We start from the raw sequence: 18,800 nt of genomic DNA on the forward strand, positions 1-18,800 counted from the left end.
ATTCCATTCCTATGCCAGGCTGTACTCTATTTACATGTCATGGCCTAGCGGTAAGAGCACCGGATTCAAGCTCTGGTGTTCGATCAGCAGAGTGTGGGTTCGAATCCTGGTGACACTTGCTACGTAAAGTATTAATTGTTTTTAAAAAATAATTTGTTAAAGGGGAAAAAAAAGTGAAAAAATTTTAAGCAGTGACTTTTGTTTTCTCTCCAAACAGACACAGAGCATGAGAGACATGCCCTTTTGAGAGACGCGGTGCCCGAGTTGCAGCGACACTGTCAGGAATATGGACTGGATTTTCAGGTAAGTCACTAACTCCCAACAACCCACGCTCAATCTGTTCGTCCTGTGTGAGTTAAAGAGGCTCTCCAGCTCTCTCTCGGCCTAGTGGGAGTTCGAGTTACACTCCTACCCAATCTGTTGCTGAAATTGGTCAAATTTCAAAGGAGAATTTTTAGCACATTCTGTATCCTATCAGTGGTCTAGATTTAAAGTGATACTCGAAACTGAATGACAGTCCTTTATTGCCAAGGTTAGATGGTTAAGGGAGTGATAGTCTGCAAGCTTAGCTGAAACTTCTACTTGCTTAAAGGTACTGTTCATCTCAATTTAAGTCTAGACTTAAAGTGACACACGAGACGATCCCAGTAGTTTGATGGTAAAGCGAGTGATAGTCTGCAAGCCTAGCTGAAACTTCTACTTGCTTAAAGGAACTGTTCATCTCAATTTAAGTCTAGACTTAAAGTGACACACGAGACGATCCCAGTAGTTTGATGGTAAAGCGAGTGATAGTCTGCAAGCTTAGCTGAAGCTTCTGCTTGCTTAAAGGAACTGTTCATCTCAATTTAAGTCCAGACTTAAAGTGACACTCGAACCGAATCCCAGTAGTTTATTGCCGAGGTTTGATGGTAAGGCAAGTAATAGTCTGCATGCCTAGCTGAAGCTTCTACATTATGGGCTTAAAGGAACTGTTCATCTCAATTTAAAAGACCCACTCTTAACCATGACTGTGTTAAAGATGTTTCACCCTTCAGAAACCATAGCGACCACCAAGCAGCTTTTACCAAAATGCCCATAGTGACAAGAAGTTTGACCTACTTTTATTCACATGAAGAGGTCAAAGTAAAGGTCATGTTCGGATATAATTTCCCAATGTTTGCTATGTAGGCATACACTGGAGCTAGCGCCTCAATTTCTAAAATCTAAACAAACTTTTTGTTTCATGTTTTCCGCTATTGGCTGAAAAAATAAACTATTTTTTACTGAAAAAAAAAAATGGATTAAAGAAATGAACAATAAAAGTGATGTCTAGGTGTTCTGTGCTGATTTCGAAAGGGTTAAAGAACCTGTTCGTTTCACTTAAACAATGAGATGTTTAAAGTGGCAATTTATAGGATTCATAATCAACCTTTACTTGAAGTGTAGATTCCTGAAAAACTTCAACAATCTCTCCCCCTCCCCCTCGATGAGTAACTTGGGATGTTTTTGTTTTTGTTTTTTTTAGCTTGTTGATATGAACTATGGTCCTGGCGACATAGCAACCAACGACCATGAGATGGGGGCGTTACGCATCCGAGAAATCACAGACGCACATCGGATCTCACAAGGACCATTCTTTCTGGTAAGAGGCAAAACATTTTCACTTTATAAAAGAAATTCCAGTCAATTTTGCTTTGTTCAACCCCAAACTTCGTTGCATCCCCTTGCTGCAGCTTCCTATGTTGTATTGTAAACTTGGATGTGATCCATGGCTTCTTTGACAGGATCCCGACCCCCAGACAAAGATATTGACAAGATAGGGGAGACTGCCAACTAGATAGCTCAGTCGGTAAAGTGCCGCTGTAATGGGGAAATCTGTCCCTCGGATGTTCTGTCGCCCATATGGAAAATTCACGTAGGCTGTAGGAGGATGATTCAAAAGAGGGCGCTATCAGGAAAGTTTGTACACAGTTTGCCATATGAGGCGACAGAACCTCTTCTCTCAGGGGCGACAGAGTTTCCTGCTACACCGACACAAAAATCCAGAGGTCATAGGTTCAAATCCTGATTTAGTAAATTTTTCTTTATTCAATTCAAGATGAATATTCCTTGCTGACCTTCTAAGCGCTGCCGTTTTACACTCGTCGATAACAAAAACACTTTTTCTATGATCTTTTGACATCCCAGGGGAAGCATCGTTTTCTTGATCATTAAAATTAATTAAGTCCAAGATTGGTAATCAATTTTACAAATGTCAAAGCATAATGGACTTTTAAACACCTGAAGCAGTTCAGCGTTATTTTCTCCGTCGTAAACTTCACTAAAATGTACGATACACCAGCAGATCGCATGATCACATTACACCCAAATTAATTCATAGTCACCCCTGAAAGGTAAATTAACATTCAACTGTACTTTGCCGACCCGTCTTAAAACGTCTTGTGCACCTATCACCATCGTCATTCGGCAAAGACTTGCATCCGTGGCCGCCTCATCCTCAAATTGTAACGGGGGCGCACTCCTGGAGAAGCCGCCATCACCTGTTTTCTTTCAATCGCTGCTCTTCTCAGCTCTCCTACGCTTTTACCTCTCCACTTTGTCACATTGTCTATCCAGCGCAGCTTAGGGCAGCCTCTGCCTCGAATTGTACATGTAGGCATCTATAACTGGGCCGGTAGGTCTCTCTGTCTCATCACATCATCCCCCCCCCAAAAAAAAAAAACAAAAAAAAAAAACAAAAAAAACAGACAGATTTTAGATAATTACAGATCGAGTAACACCCATGAAACTTAGTCCTGCATGTTTTCTTTTGAGGTCCCGCACTATAATGGAAAACACTTCCCGTCCTAGTCCGCAAGAGGTGCGTCGCGCCTCTAAATCACATTTTCTGCCGCCCTGAAGGGTTCAAGTATCCAACCCACATATCATAGACTTGCTTTGCCCAGAATTTAGTTGAGCATATTGCTCAGCTTGTATAACCTCATGTGCCCTTTATCCATGGGCCAGTTTCATAGCGCTGCTTACTGTAGCAGTTTTTGTATAGTCCACAGGTTAGCAAGAAATATAGAGCTGCTTAACAGCCGATTTTGTGCTTACTGCACAATTTTCTATTTCATAACGCTGCGAACCGTAAGCACAGGAAAAAGGCATAATAATAATAATACTAATAATAATAAGACTTGTAATGCGCACATATCCACCCTGCTGGGTGTTCAAGGCGCAGTAAAACCAAAAACAAAACAAAAAACAAAACACAACTCAAAGAGAAACAGACATGCTTACCTTCCGGTGCTTACTGCACGAAAATGAATGACGCCACGATGCAAATCTACAGTGAACGTGCAAGATGGGCGCCTCATTTTCTTGCTAACCAGTGAAATACGCTTCCTTACACCTTAGCAAATATTTTTGCAACAGTAAGCATGGAATTTTGTTGTTCATCAGTGCTATGAAATTAGGCCCTGGTTCATGAAGGCTATTTGTTTCATCAACGATGAGCAGTATTGGTCTCTCCAAAAGAGCCTAGTGGAACCTTACCACCATATGGGGGCAAGGTTGGCTTGCCCGTAAAGCGCTCGCCTCTTACCAAGGTGACCCTGGTTCGATATCCAACCAAGGCCAGAGTTGAGTTGTGCGTTGGTTCTCTGCTGTGCCACAAGGGTTTAACATAAACTACCTGGCAAGTACGTTGATAGCTACACACATGGTGTTACCGCACATCAAATATATATTAAATTAAAAATGTTACTCACATGGCAGTTGTGAACGTGTAATGTCTGAAACAGTAGCACATGTAACGGACCTCGTCTCTCTCCAAAAAATGTTGATTACAAAAAAGGTTGTTCTACGAAATAGTTCTATTTTGAAAGGAACATTACAGGAAGAGAGCTTCAACCCAGAGCCTTTTTGATTGACTTTGGTTTACGATTAAATGAATCAAAAAAATAGTAAAGGCGTAAAAGGATAAACGGTCAGTAAACCGTGTAACCGGTACAGGCTTAGTGGTAAATAGCGTTCTCCTGAAGACGAGCAAAGTCTTAACAGAGCCTGATGCTCCTCCCACATGAGACTTTACACATAGTTGTTATGGTTGGTTTGACGCTACCCCTGGCGGCCTTACACTGTCGTGACGTCCTGGATATCGGGGTCCATTTCTGGGGCGGAATATTTTGAAAGCTTCATAACTCAAATCTTACCTGCAAGAAGCCACTATATTTCAAAAGATTCACATTCCATGGCAGTATACTGTACATTTTTCTGCGGTGGGTTTTGGTCGTCATATATCCCTAACAACTCCGTCATTTTCGTGAAATAATGCAGCTCCCAACGTTAAGAAATTCCTGTTTTGATCGTATTCTCACAGTCTGCCGTGCATTTGCAAGACGCACGACGCACGCATCTTGCGTTGCGTTTGCGTGTCAACGCTGAGTGTTAATTATGGTTAAGTGTCTTGCTTAATGACATAGGTGTCACGACTGGGACTTGAACCTACACTCTGCTGATCAGAAACACCAGAGCTTGAGTCTGGTGTTCTTAAAGAAACACCAGAGCTTGAGTCTGGTGTTCTTAAAGAAACACCAGAGCTTGAGTCTGGTGTTCTTAAAGAAACACCAGAGCTTGAGTCTGGTGTTCTTAAAGGGTGGCTGCAGTGTTTTTTTTTTATTCATTTAAACGATTAAACATGACTTTTTAAACCTGAAATATTTTTTTATATGTTTTATTAAATGCGCAAGTATTTTAAAAATGGTTTTCAAGAGATTTTCCACCCCGCCCCTAAAAGGGAGCCTTCATTTGCATATGTGTGACGTCATGTCGGTAACCCGAGCCGTCGGGCCCCCTGGCTGTGTGCATATAGAGACGTGTGCACTGTGTGGCTGGTACCCAGGCGCGTGTAGTTAGGGACCAGTCTCTTTTTGCCGACGATATGTTTGAATTCCCGACGTGACGATGGTAGGGGGCGGTAACAATCCACAAAAGAGTGGGGGGGGGGCTTATTCGCTAATTACGCAAGTCAGATATGTTGGGAATAAACAAAACACATTTTATTGATGTTCAATACATATATCAGAAATAAATGACAGCAAAATTAACTGTGTTGTTTGAATTCACTGCAGCATCCCTTTAACCACTCTGGCATGACATGCCAATACATCTTACAGTTTGTGCAGATGCCTGTGTGTCGACATTTCATACATTTTTAATGTGAAGTAGTGATCTTCTACAATATTGATGAGTTTTTACAGTGCTGATGGTTTTATGTGACAGAGTTTTTGTACTACACATAGTGTTTTTCATGCATCATTGTATGGCCAGTTTAACAATAATTCATAAATACCTAAGACAGTTTCGCTATTCCTATTGGTGGAGAGCGCATCACGTGGGGGTGTTTAAACCTTTGATGATGACCAGTAAAAAGTGTTCAAACATGGGCGTGACACGCGAGCTTGCACCTGTGCTTATAAGACAATTTTTTCATTCCTATAGGCCTCTCTTAATACTTATGCATGAGGTGTGTCACAATGCTAACCCAAAACAAGGCCATGGGTGCAGCCACTGCAAGTGATGGGGAACGTGCGCCCATAGCCTCATTTTGGGTAAGAATTATGATGTCATGTATAAGTATTAAGAGAGGCGTATTGGTCGAGAGCAACGGCTGAAACAGTTGTGCCACATCACGTGGTACGCACGACGCGCACAGCAATCTCCGTATTAGGAGTTGTTTACCCGAAGGCCTTACCATTTCATAGCTGGAGGGGTGTTGTGTTGAAAGAAATCATTGAACAATTATAATTTTTGCATTTATTCTACTTTTTGACCCAAAAGTGTTGATGTTTTTTGACCAAAAAGGTATTTATGAATGGGAATCAAAGTGTAATGAATCCGTTTTTAACTAGTGGTTTAAACCCGCCGAGGCCTGGTTCTAGGTAAAGTTACCAAGAACCAGGCCTCGGCGGGTTTAAAACACTTAGTTGAAAACCTTCTCACTACACATTGATTCCCTTATTGCATGGCCAGTTTAACAGTAATTATTCCTGATGCAAATTTATTTACATGTACTGTCTTATTAAAAATCGTTGCTGTACCACTGTTAAAATTTTCTAGATCATTACACTCTGAATGGGAGCTGTTGCAAAAGAAGTATAAACAAAATTGGGGCAATAGGAGGTCCCTGGTTGCAGCCGTATACACACTTGCGTGCGTGTGAACTTAACATAAAGCCAATGGTGTTACATTGTACCATTAGATATTTTACAAACTCAACAAGAAACGTCTTGCACCAAGACTAGATCATGGGATGCAGTCGCCCATTGTCACTTAGCAACAAGCGTTTGCTTGCTGTCTCACTTAACGTCTTTTACCTGCGGGTAAATTTACAGAGATGGACAAGGGGAAAGGGGGACGACGGCATCAACAGGTTTGTGTGCACAGGGAAGGAATTATTATCTCTTGACAAACAATGAGACAGGCCTAGAAAGAGTAGCAGGGGAGATCACATCACACGGTGCAAATAAACTGTTTATAGTTCATTCTAAATGTCACGCACATAGCTTTCTGTCTTATTGTTTTTTACCTAAATGGGACAATCAGATGTTAAATTCGGCATCGGGGATAAAGAATTTTTTACCCTTACCTATTTCTGTGTACATGTATAAGTACTGCTACTTTCAAGATTTATATGAAAACATCCACAGGCATATTTAGTCATGCCTCCTGATGTGAAAAAAAAAAAAATGTGAAAAAAAAAAACAAAAAAAAAAAACATATAGAATTTATTTTTATTTTGTGATTAACCCATATGCATGGCCGAACGCATATGATCGTTGCGCAAGGATTCTGAGTCCAAAGAAGATCTGAGTCCAATTGCTCCTCCATCCCCCACCCACCTCTTATTTACTGCAATAAACTTACTGCCACAACAACACAGTATCAACATCATCATTATTTAGGCTGTGTTCATCCAATGTAAGATGTAGTCCTCATGTACAATGCCATTCATTTCTATTTCGTGCAGTTCTGGTCCATGTTGTTCCTGCATACACCCCGATGTCGTCTCTTCATCTTCTTCTCTGTCTACCTCTTTTCCTTTTCCCTGTCCTGGTGGTTGCCAATCCATTATTCTTGTTGTCCATCTGTTGTCATTTCTTCGGGTAGTGTGTCCAGCCCATCTCCGTTTAGCTTGTTTTATTGTCCTGATGATGTCTCTTACTCTAGTTTTCTTTTTTATTTCTGTGTATTTAAATCCCGTCTCTAATTGAGATATGTAGCATTTTGGATTGCGAAGGGGTTCGCCCCGATGTTCCTGGTTTGATTGGCAGCATATTTGCCACAGCACCCTGTAAACCATTATATGGTGCTTTAAAGGAATAGCGGGCGGTTTCACGAAACGCTAGGATTAATCCTAGCTCGAGTAAGGACGAGTAACCCATCCTAACTTAAGATGGGTTCAATGCGTCCTACGTCTTCAGATAGAGAACTTAACTCGTCCTAAGTCCTAAGATTAATCCTACAAAGTTAGGATGAGTTTGGTGAAATCGATGGTAGGTCTCATACTTATAATTTGATACGCCCATAAGTATGTGATAAAGCGCTATATAGGAACCTAGTATAATTCGGTTGCATAATACTCTCTTACAAAACAAGAAAAGACATCAGTTGCACCATCAGTGGGGGCGTGGCTGTCCCTTTAGGAAGTCTGTATTAGGTTGTCAAGAAGTAGGTGACGTCTCAACAAGTTGTGTCAATGATCGCTAACGTACGTCAAAACTGTCTCCACGCAGTGAGGCTACAAGATACACCCACACAAAATTCAAGGGGACCGGTGATTTATCTAGGTGTTTTTTTTTATTCAAGGTGTAATTTGAGCTCTACTCCTTGAGCTAAGTCTGAGCTTCTCTCATCACTATCTCGAAAGGTTGCTTTTACTGTTTTGCGAGGAATATCTTGACTAAGAAAATAAAATAGACGGTATTTTCAGCAAGTTGTTTTGGCTGGGAATAAATTTGTAAGATTGAGTAAGATACGGGAACAAGCTTTATGTAAGGGTTGAAGGGTTGCTTTTACTGTTTGCGAGGATATCTTGACTAAGAAAATAAAATAGACGTTTTTTCAGCGAGTTGTTTGGGCTGGGAATTTTTTTTAAGAGTGTCAGAAATTTAACAAGCTTTTTGCAAACGTTAAAAGGTTGATTTGCTGTTTGCAAGAATATCTTTGCTAAGAAAATAAAATGGATGTTATTTCCACGCAAGGGTTGTTTGGCTGTGATAGAAGAATAAAGGTAAATACAATTTTTTTTTTATTTAAAGGCAATTATACCTTTGGTTTCTTGAACCGCTCAATTGTGTTGTTTATGTAGATGTGTACAATACAACCAACATGTGACAAATTTAAAATTATGATAACTTTTCACATAACCACTTTACTTTGAAGTTGAAATGCTTTAATACTATCGGAACTTGCTGGTAGGCTTTTAACCAGTACGTTGTATTGCCATTAATTGTAAGAGTAATTACCAAACATATACCTTCCCTTGAACTTTAATCATTTATAGTGTTTTTATAGTCAATTAGAAAGACCTCTAAAGGTTAAGGCCATAAAATGGGAGCGAGTTATCAATCAAAAGGGAGTTAATTGGAAAGGTTGTTTTAATAAAATAAAAGTTGTCCTGTTTGGAAACAAGGGTATTTTTAATTGTTCATTTTTTAAAGGTACTTACTGGATTGGTAGAGCTGACAAAAGAGTCGCAGACAGTGTTCATGTTTTGCGTGATCAACTATGTTTTTTTTGTTTACAACGCATTTGTAACCCAGGGCCTACATTGCAACAATGTTTTAAAATAGTTACAGATTAACCAGAAAACGAAAATGGACATGTAAGGCACATCTTAAAGTCACTGGACACTATTGGTAATTGTCAAAGACCAGTCTTCTCACTTGGTGTATCTCAACATATGCATAAAATCACGAACCTGTGAAAATTTGAGTTCATTTGGTCGTTGAAGTTGCGAGATAATAATGAAAGAAAAAATACCCTTGTCACACAAAGTAGTGTGCTTTCAGATGTTTAATTTCGAGACCTCAAATTCTAAATCTGAGGTCTCGCAATCAAATCCGTGGAAAATTACTTCTTTCTCCAAAAATACGTTACTTCAGAGGGAGCCGTTTCTCACAATGTTTCATACTACCAACCTCTCCCCATTACTCGTTACCAAGTAAGGTGTTATGCTAAAACATATTTTGAATATTACCAAGAGTGTCCACTGCTTTTTAAAATAGAAATTTATACTTGGAGTCTGCAGTTAATCTTCTATTTTTGCCACCTAATTCTAAAAGTGTCCCAGTATTCAGAAAGAATACATATTTTTAGATATTGTATATACTTATAGCCTGCACATTCTCACCAAATACATTAAATTATTCAAGTGTCCGACCTCGTACACATGTACTTACAAAAGCTCATGACCACAAGACCATGAATCTTACAACCTTAAGCGTTGAGCTTACTTGTTCGCACTCATCGCAATTTACAGTCACTATTTTTAGAAATGAATTACATGTGCCATTAGTGGGCTTTTATAATCTATATGTACATGTATATATATATATTTATTTGCATATAAAAATTGCCTCCTTGAAGTGACTTGTACTACTTTTATACAGGTGGTGACTGTAGAGTCAAAACACCTCGATCCATCTCTCTCTCTCCGGAGGAACGTGGGCGAACAAGTCAGACTTCTTTCAAAGGCCTTTGGATATTTTTTTACAGGGAGGTTGGAGTTACCTTTCTATTGATCCCCTTAAACAATAACCTGTAGCTGCGCTCCCCCACCCTAGCATTTTTATCCTGCAGAGAACGTTTGAGTTAACTTCTTTTTAACCCCCATAATGAAATTCAAGTTGGCCACACACTTTCAATTAAAGGCACTGGACATGTTTGGTCACTGCCAAAAACCAGCGGGATAGATACTTCACTGCAATTTTTGCCTTGTTTTTCTCTGTTTTTGTTCCTGGTGGTATAGAGTGCTGTGGTATATAGTATTTGATTATCTCTTGTTCTGTGTTGTGCTTTTCCCTCCCAGGGAGAACAGTGTTTTTACATTTACACTGATGGGGCTACCCTGTATAAATGATACTTAATAATAATTTTAATAATAATCATAATAAATAATAATAAAGGTAAGATTGCCTTCATGCCCCCTGGTCATAGCTTTGGTGCCCTTAAAATGCTCCAGTAGAAATTAATTTCCTCATAGTGTGCCCTCTACCAAGGAGAAATGCCTTGGTGCCCTTGCCCTTTCAATAACAAAGCATACATGTAGACCTACAGTGTACATGGCTGTACCAGTATTCTTACTTGGCTTGTTCCAACTTATGCATACACTAACAAACCTTTGGAAATTGGTCATCGAAGTTGCACGAAGATTGAAAAAAAAAATGGGAAAAAAACCTCCATTGTTACACAAATTTGTGTGCTTTCCAACGCTTTCATTGTCTTTCAGAGGGAGTTGGTTCTCACAATGTTTTATAATATCAACATCTCTCTGTTGCTCGGTACCAAGTAAATTTGTATGCTAATATGTATTTATAGTAATTGCCAAACATGCCCAATGCATTTAAAGGTATACAAGATACTTGCGCAGGACTATACAATATTATTTTTGTATTATTGTTAACACATTTTTTTCAAATCTGAAGAAGATTACACTAAAACTTTATTCATGTTAGGTTATCGAGTGCAGAGTATTTGTGTAAAAATAGCCCAAGATGGGGATTAAGATTGTTATTTGTCAGCTTTTTCTCTCTGACATGGAATTCTCGGAGGCATTCATTAATACCATGGGCATTGTAGACAGCGGATATGGTCAAGTGCGGAGTTGTAGAGTGAAAGGGCCCTTGCTGAAGATCTGACTAATGTGTATGGAATAAAAGATGAAGATGGCCTAGGGATATTATTGGATGTCCAAACATGATGTGCCATGTCCGTGTCCACCCCCCCCCTCCACCCCACATAAGCCATTGGTTCCTTCAAGATGGTGCCTAGGTTAAACAACATCTTTTAGCATTTTAATAATAATAAATACATAATACATGTAATTACAACATTTATAGAGCGCTGTATGCGAAAGTTTCTAAGCGCTATAACCAGATTGACAAAATAGATGGGTTTTAAGTAATGTTTTAAAAAGGTCCAATGAAGGAGCTGCTTGAATGTGGGTGGGTAGCTTGTTTCAGCATGTTGGAGCTACATGTATGACGGAAAAAGCACGATCGCCATAGCGTGTCATGGTGCGAGGTCCCCGGGAAAGCTGGAAATGAGCAATGAAGGAAAAGAGCAAAGGCTGAAGATATTGTCACTGTTTTCACAAAGAGCCACTCATGTCTAACAATTGGTTGAGATTTTCATTGTAGTCTTTGCTTGGCTTAAAACTGCCGAAATCTGAAATATTATTAAAGCCATGGTTTGCAGTTAAAGATCCCTCATAAGAATTGGTAAGAAACAAAAATCGTGAAGATCACAGATGTACACGAAACTTACACGGTCTAATGATGATGATGGTAGAAAGCATCCCTTGTAATATTTCTGTCAACAATTTCATATTTGATGAGAAATAAATTATCTAATTTCGCATTTGGAGTTTATCGCTTAGTGAGCGTTTTATTCATTTTTGTTTTGGCATCGATGCAATGCAAAATTTATAATCGGTTTTTCTCTCGTGACCCAGATGGCCGATCGATCTCAAACTTCTACAGGTTTGTCAGTTTATGTATATTGGGGATTACATAAAGTGCTTACACTGCCAGCAACTGTTTTGTTAGCAAAAACCAATTCTGTAATGTTCCTTTAAGAAGAAAACTATAAATAAATACATGTAGTAGATTTGCGGGTACAACCATGTGTAAATCTCTTTTTGTGTACGTGTTGGCTCTGAGAAGAGCCGGTTTGATCTTGACATTTCTAACAGTGTACTCTGCTCATCTCATTCAATTCTGTATGAGATTAACCTCTCCATTGACTAACTAATTTTCTTTCAATGTATCGGCAAACGGCCTGTAGTACTTATTCAAAGATACACGTGTCTCTTCGTGTGGGATGTCACACTGAAAGGGTCTGTATGCGTTTGGTAATGACTCTGAAAATTAATGGCAATAAAAACTTACGTGTGAAGAAGCACAGCAGCTTTGGATAGTAAAATGCATTCTGAGAAACTTTACGCTTCGAAATACTACAGGTATGGACAAATATATCATTTTGTGGTGTCCCCCCCCCCAAAAAAGGAAAGGTTACTGTGGTTATGTTTCGCAGATTGTGTATTCCTATAGGGATTATTCATCCTGCAACAACATTTTCGCTCTGGAATTTTGGCGACGTCTCAAACAACCCGACCACCTTTTGAAATTAAATTTTCACAGGTTTCTTTGTTTTTACAACTACATACTGAGAGGATTAAAACAATAGACCGATCCAGTAGGCTCCGCCCACGACGCACGTGTGAGCAAGAACACGTGGGGCTCTCCAATGCCTTTTTGGACAAGTCTGCCGCGTGCGCAAAGCATACGCATGTCGGACCTTAGTGTCGACCTTCGTTGCATTGTGATTGGTCAATACGCAATGGGGCGGAGCTTAATGGATCGGTCTATTGAATGGTTCCAAAAACCAAAGGTATACCTTGTCTTTAAGGGTTGGGTTATCGGGCATCTTACTCCAAAACACAAGACAAGATCGGGTCTATGCAAGGGAAATAGACGGGCCTCCGTTTATGTAGAGATGATCGGTGTTAAGGATCAGACAGTTGTGTCTGGGGAATCAGACAGAGATAGTGTGTAGGATTAGAACAATACCAGATTGTTGCTATTAGGTGTGATTAGCACTGGGTGGCTCATGGGTTGTTTGGACTAGATCTTTATAATCTTGTTTAATAGGTCATTCCAGAGTATCGGAAGTGGTTGAAATCAGGGCTTGACAATAAGGGAACAAAAGGGTAGCGACGAGTTCTTCAACTTAAAAATTATGTAATTTTTGGTTATCGTATATATTTTGTTATGGTCATTATACAATTACTTTTATGTTTCAGCGCTTAGAAACCCTGTATTAAGCACTATATTAATGCGTGTCGTTATTATTATTGTTACATCATAGAGAAATAACCTCCGTTTCCATGGATACACTCCTTATTAAATTATGTACTGTTGATTTTTGACCTATTTTGCATGAAACACATCGTCGTCAGTGTATGGAAAGGTTTTGTCTAATTGGTCCGTATAAAACGTGCGTCTAGACGTTTACATAATGTCATCCATTTTGATCTCCCTGGTGCAGTCAATACACCACAAAGTGCACATGCATTATTGATCAAAACACACCCTCTTCAAAATCACTTAGGAGCAATTTTAAAGCTTGTGGCCAACGGGCGGTGCATTAATTGTTTAATTTATAGATTGAAATGCCGTTTTGAAACCATCGCATTAGGCATGAACGGATTTAAGTAGATTGAAGATAATTGGACAATTTCTGGCGTTACTTTGTGAGCAATCAATTTCTGCTTTGAAAAATTTATCTGACACTGATTAAGTCGTTAGTCCTTTTTGCAACAATTTTCTTTCAAATTCGTGAAACATTTGAGTGCATTTTCTCCATCAAACCTGACATTTTGCAAGGTGAAGTTCAGTTGCGGGTTGAGTTTAAGTGTTGTTTTACCTAGTGCCAATTTGAACTGATTATAGAATGCACATCTCGCATGTACCAAAATTAAGAAAATAACTCGTACCAAAAACAAAAAAATTCTATGAAATCAAATCTTTTTAAATTTTATCTTTAAAGAATTCAAAACACCACCAGTATTCTATTCTTCATAAACGTAACTTAAATAAAAAATATAAATAGTATATTACTAAATAAAATTAACATTGAAACAAATTCAAACTACTGTAACAGGTGTAATGATAACATGTGAACGTCAGTTTGGAAAAATTCACGCCCCCCCCCCCCCCTTTTACATCTCCGTATTAATTTTTTAGGCCCACCTTTTACTTTTTTCTGCCTGCTTTCCAACTCCATTCATGTATTTTCACTTCACTGCGATACAGTTACATGTTCGTACTTGTTGAGTTGTCACTTAGCCTTCGAGAAAGACTCTGCTTGGGTCGAAACGTCAGGCCATTAACTATTTTTTGCAATAAATTTAAGTCTATAAATTAAAAAACTTGCTGCATTATAGACAGTATGACCTATGTTTACATTCAAACCGCCCTCTGTTGACCAAACACTGTATACGTCATGTTTTGACGGGCAAAAATACACGTAGTCAGGGTAAGATTGCATACACTTTCTAGCTGGCTGCCAAAACACAAAGGTTTTGCCCGGCGGTATGCGCGCAAATCGTGTTATGGTTTTCGAGTGACGTCAGAGGTCACATCGTCTATATTGACAGTGAAATATTTCCTCATTGACATATTTAACAAATAATGTTTTCAAAATGAAAAGTTTACACAGTTTCGAAACAGCTGTCTACATTTATTCTGCTTTCATTATACATCACAAAATACCATGGTAACAAACCAGGTAAATTTGGTTGACTGCATCGTACAAACAAAGTAACTAACAGTTAAGCGTGCCTGTACATGTTTAGTGTGTACATCCCGGCAATTTTAAGCAAGATACGGTGCATAAAGAAGGTGCTATTTAGGGAGCTACAACATTTTTGCTTTGACACAGACACATCAGTTTGTTTTGGGGAAACGTTTGATTGTCCTATTGACATGTACATTTAAAGTAATCTGTGTCAATTTCATTTCAAAAAGGTGCTGGCATTTTTTTTTCAGACATTGCTGAAAATCGCGAGCTGTTAATTTTTGCATTTATTGAAACAAATTTCTTCTTCAGCATTCCAACGCACTGGTGTTACTAACGTATATTACCAATATATACCATCCCTTCTAGATTTAAGATTGCCAACATTTGTGCTAAAAATCATAAGCCCTTACTCGCATTAATGTTTGCTAATTATTTACGATAGCCTGGAGAAAAAATTTGACTGTTTACAGAGTCGAGTCCCAGCAGGCTGGCTATTCTTAGTATAGATCTCTACGCCTGTATCTTATGACAAAAGTGCACTCGCAATAAAAGCAGGAGTTTCTTAAAGCTACTGGTTTGATTTTTGTTGTCAAAGACTAGTTTTATGAATGACAATACGTTTTCTCAAACCATTGATGAGAACCCTCTAAGACAGTTTGTTTTCTCAAACCATTGATGAGAACTCCAAGACAGTGTGCCTAAGCAGCTGAGAATGCTTCTTGAGGAGATTGCGAGTCTCTTAATCAACGTCTTAAAGGCACTGGACACCTTTGGTAATTGTCAAAGACCAGTATTCTCAAATGGTGTATCCCAACATATGCTTTTAAAAATAACAAATCTGTGAATATTTGGGCTCAATTGGTCATGGAAGTTGCGAGAAAATAATGAAAGAAGAAGCACCCTTGTTGCACAAACTTGTGTGCTTTCAGATGACATGAGAAAGGCTTCAGGCCTGAAGTCTCAGATTTTAATATTTTAGAAATTTACCTCTTACTCAAAAACTACGTTACTTCAGAGGGAGTTGTTTCTCGCAATGGTTTATACTATCAATAACTCTCTATCGCTCGCTACTTAGTAAGTTTTTGTGATATTTTGAGAAATAACCAAATGTCTTGAGCGCCTTTAAAATGAAATGACCAGAGAGCGATGGCCTCCTGGATACCTTAGAAGGAGGCAAAGTAAAAAAAGAAGCAAAGGTAGCTGAGTCATCTTTGGCTTGCTCGCTGTCTCCTCACTGGGTAATATTATACTGATCTGGTGAATCGTATCACATGGGAGTAGGAAGGACGGGCACAGCTTCTGTAGCCGGAGAACTGTGGGCCAAATTTCATGGCTCTGCTTACCGTTAAAAGCAAAGAATTGGCGCTTGCAGGGAGTTCTCCGCACTTACATCAAGCGTGTTTCACGGGTTGGCGGGAAATTTTGGCTTGTACGCATGCGTAATGCATGTTACTAGGTATTCTTTGCTTACACGGCTAGCGCAGAAATTGGGCGATCATAAGAGCAGAGCCATGAATCTATGCCCTGGCCTCGCAGGGTTGTGCCATCGCTATGTGACAACATTTTGAATTTTTTTCTGTTTTTTTTTATCCTTTTTTTTTTAGGGATGAGATTTTGTTCCGACTTTCAATCTGAATTCGTAGTTTTTAAAGTCTACCTGATTATAAAAAAAATGGTGTACTTTTCTTCAAATTAAATTAGTCCTGCTCTATGATCTATACTTCTCTAGTGCTGAGGATACTGTTTCCAAAAGCTCCTTGGAATCTATAACTCCCGGGGTTGCCAAATAGTTAGGTTCCTTAAGTAGAGTCTTCCTCAAGAACATTTGGTAATTGTCAAAGACCGGTATTCTCACTTTAGTGTATCCCAGCATTTGCATCAATTAACAATTTGTCATTGAAGTTGCAAGAGAATAATGAAAGAAAAAGCACCATTGTTGCATCAATTTGTGACCAAGTAGGTGTTTGTGCAAAAAATTGTTTCGAGTAATTACCAATTGTGTCCAGTGTCTTTTATCGATTCCAAAACTAAATGTTGAAATAAATGTTGGTACATGTACATTCTGTTATAAGATTAAAAAACATACATGGAAAGGCTACATGACTTTGCATTCATGAAAATTTATTTCTTTAACTTCATTTGTGAGAGAAAATGTTAAACATGAGCGATTACCAGATGTTTGGTTTTGTTTTGAGAAAGATTGCTTTCAATTTTACTTTAGTTTACGCCAGTACATGTACCACACAAATAAGGGAGATTTGGAAATGATACATGTAAAAATTTGAGTTTCATTTTGTAACGCAATACAATATCATTTTTAAAAATTGATATGCTTTGAGCTACCATTGTCTAGACGTGTCAGCAATTCTCTTCTCTCCAAATAGGGTCTGTCGTTGTCCGTCGTAACGGAAGAGAAAAATAGAAAAAGGAGTTGGTTGAAATTGCACGTTATTCCCCAAAGGCAAAACGTTCGCACACGTAGGAGAAATTGGAGAGCTGTTCATAATAGCTTTCTGTCAAGATCTTGTATAGATTTTGCAACCCAGTCAGGTCGTCCATTAGTCTAAAAGGGGAACAATGCACACAGAGTTGTTGATTCTTTGCATGTTCAAAAAGCAGGGGTGATCGGGGGGGGGGGGAGGTCATAGGTCAACTTATTTACATATGTGTACATTCACTGACTCATCTTCACATCACCAGGTAGTGGACACTATTGGTAATTACTCAAAATAATTATTAGCATAACAGCGTACTTAGTAACGAGCAGTGGAGAGCTGATGATAGTGAGAAACGGCTCCCTCTGAAGTGACGTAGTTTTTGAGACAGAAGTAATTTCTCACTCAAATATTTAAATTGAATTTGAGACAAAAGTAATTTCTCCCTCAAATATTTGAATTGAATTTGAGACCTCGGCTGATGTCTCGAATTCAGGCATCTGAAGAGCACACAAACACAACTTGGATGTGAGTAGAAGTTTAAGATCGATCGGCCATCTGGGTAGACTGGAGAAAAAAAGTGAAATACCGATTACACATTTTGCATGACATTGATTCCAAAAAAAATATTATGCAAATATAACATTCAGAAATATTTCACGGGATATTTTCTTTTATCATCATCGTTAGATCGTGTGAGTTTTATGTAAACAGTGAAATTTTTTTTTTTACTAATTCTATAATGCTCCTTTGAGTGTCCAGGCGGAAATTTGAATGGTTGTGACAGTATGCTGACCTTGCGTTGATTGTGGTTAAATTGCGGGTAAAACGTTGGATAATTGACATTTTGTCAATTCATTGAGCAGGACTTGAGGATTAGGCATTGCACAATTTTTAATAACTATTTGGTAGTTGAAATGTTTTTGTAATATTAATAGTTTCTTGTTATTGTAATCCCAAAAATAGCTTGGCTGGGAGATTGCTTTTTTAGAGTAGTTTCAGGTGTGTCAGAATGATTTTGATTTTGTGTCAGTCAAAGAGAAATCGTCTGACAAAGGAGAGTTTCAATTTTGTGTTTTTACAATTAACAGCCAGTGTGAGTTTTCTGCAAGATGTCTGTAAAAACAGCATGGGTACAAACATTGTGTGCTCACAAAAACTTGTTTGATGGTGTTATTTTTTTTTTTTAAAGGGAAGGTACACGTTTGGTAATTACTCAAAAACAAATAGTAACTTAAACGCTGACTTGGTAACGAGCATTGGAGAGCTGTTGATAGTATAAAACATTCCCTCTGAAGTAACATGGTTTTTGAGAAAGAGGTAATTTCTCACTTAAATAATAAAAGACTTCTAGCTATAAGTATTTTATTCTTATCTAAAAGCACACAAATTCGTCCAACAAGGGTGTTCTTTCTTTCATCGTTATCTCGCAACTTCGATGACCAATTGTTAAGGGGTGTTAAAATAATATAATATTGAAGTATAGGCCTACGCCATGCTAGTGCACTCCTCTTGGATGGCACCTCCAGAAAAAAATGCTCGTCCACCATTCTCTCCATTTTGGCAGTCAATTCCTTAGTTTACATTTTGACACAAAAAATGAAGGACAGGATAGGCGCATCGCTGTGCATCATGTAAGGAAGTCAACATTATTTGACCAATAGGGAGCCAGCATCCTGGTCATATCTCGTAGACGGTTTGACCTACAAGATTGCGACTTTCATAGCCAAAAAAAAAGAGGTTATTCAATACGGTCTATTTTTGGGTCTACTTTGGAGAAAAGATTTGATTTTTCTTCGAAATTCAGAAATTTGTATT

General features: G+C 38.6%; 1 protein-coding gene across 2 annotated transcripts in view; it reads left to right on the forward strand.

Moving 5' to 3' along the window:
- The first annotated feature begins 217 nt into the window (after positions 1–217).
- The window catches only part of LOC117303679 (NACHT domain- and WD repeat-containing protein 1-like), a 50,825-nt gene continuing 32,242 nt past the window's right edge, over positions 218–18,800 (forward strand). For both annotated transcript variants that reach the window (XM_033787938.1, XM_033787939.1), the window contains exons 1-2: positions 218–303; positions 1,505–1,621. In XM_033787938.1, the coding sequence (XP_033643829.1) occupies positions 1,514–1,621 (108 nt within the window). In that variant the 5' untranslated portion in view covers positions 218–303; positions 1,505–1,513. The remainder of the gene's footprint in view (positions 304–1,504; positions 1,622–18,800) is intronic.

Source organism: Asterias rubens, chromosome 20 (genome assembly GCF_902459465.1).
Source record: "Asterias rubens chromosome 20, eAstRub1.3, whole genome shotgun sequence".
Lineage (NCBI taxonomy): Eukaryota > Metazoa > Echinodermata > Asteroidea > Forcipulatida > Asteriidae > Asterias > Asterias rubens.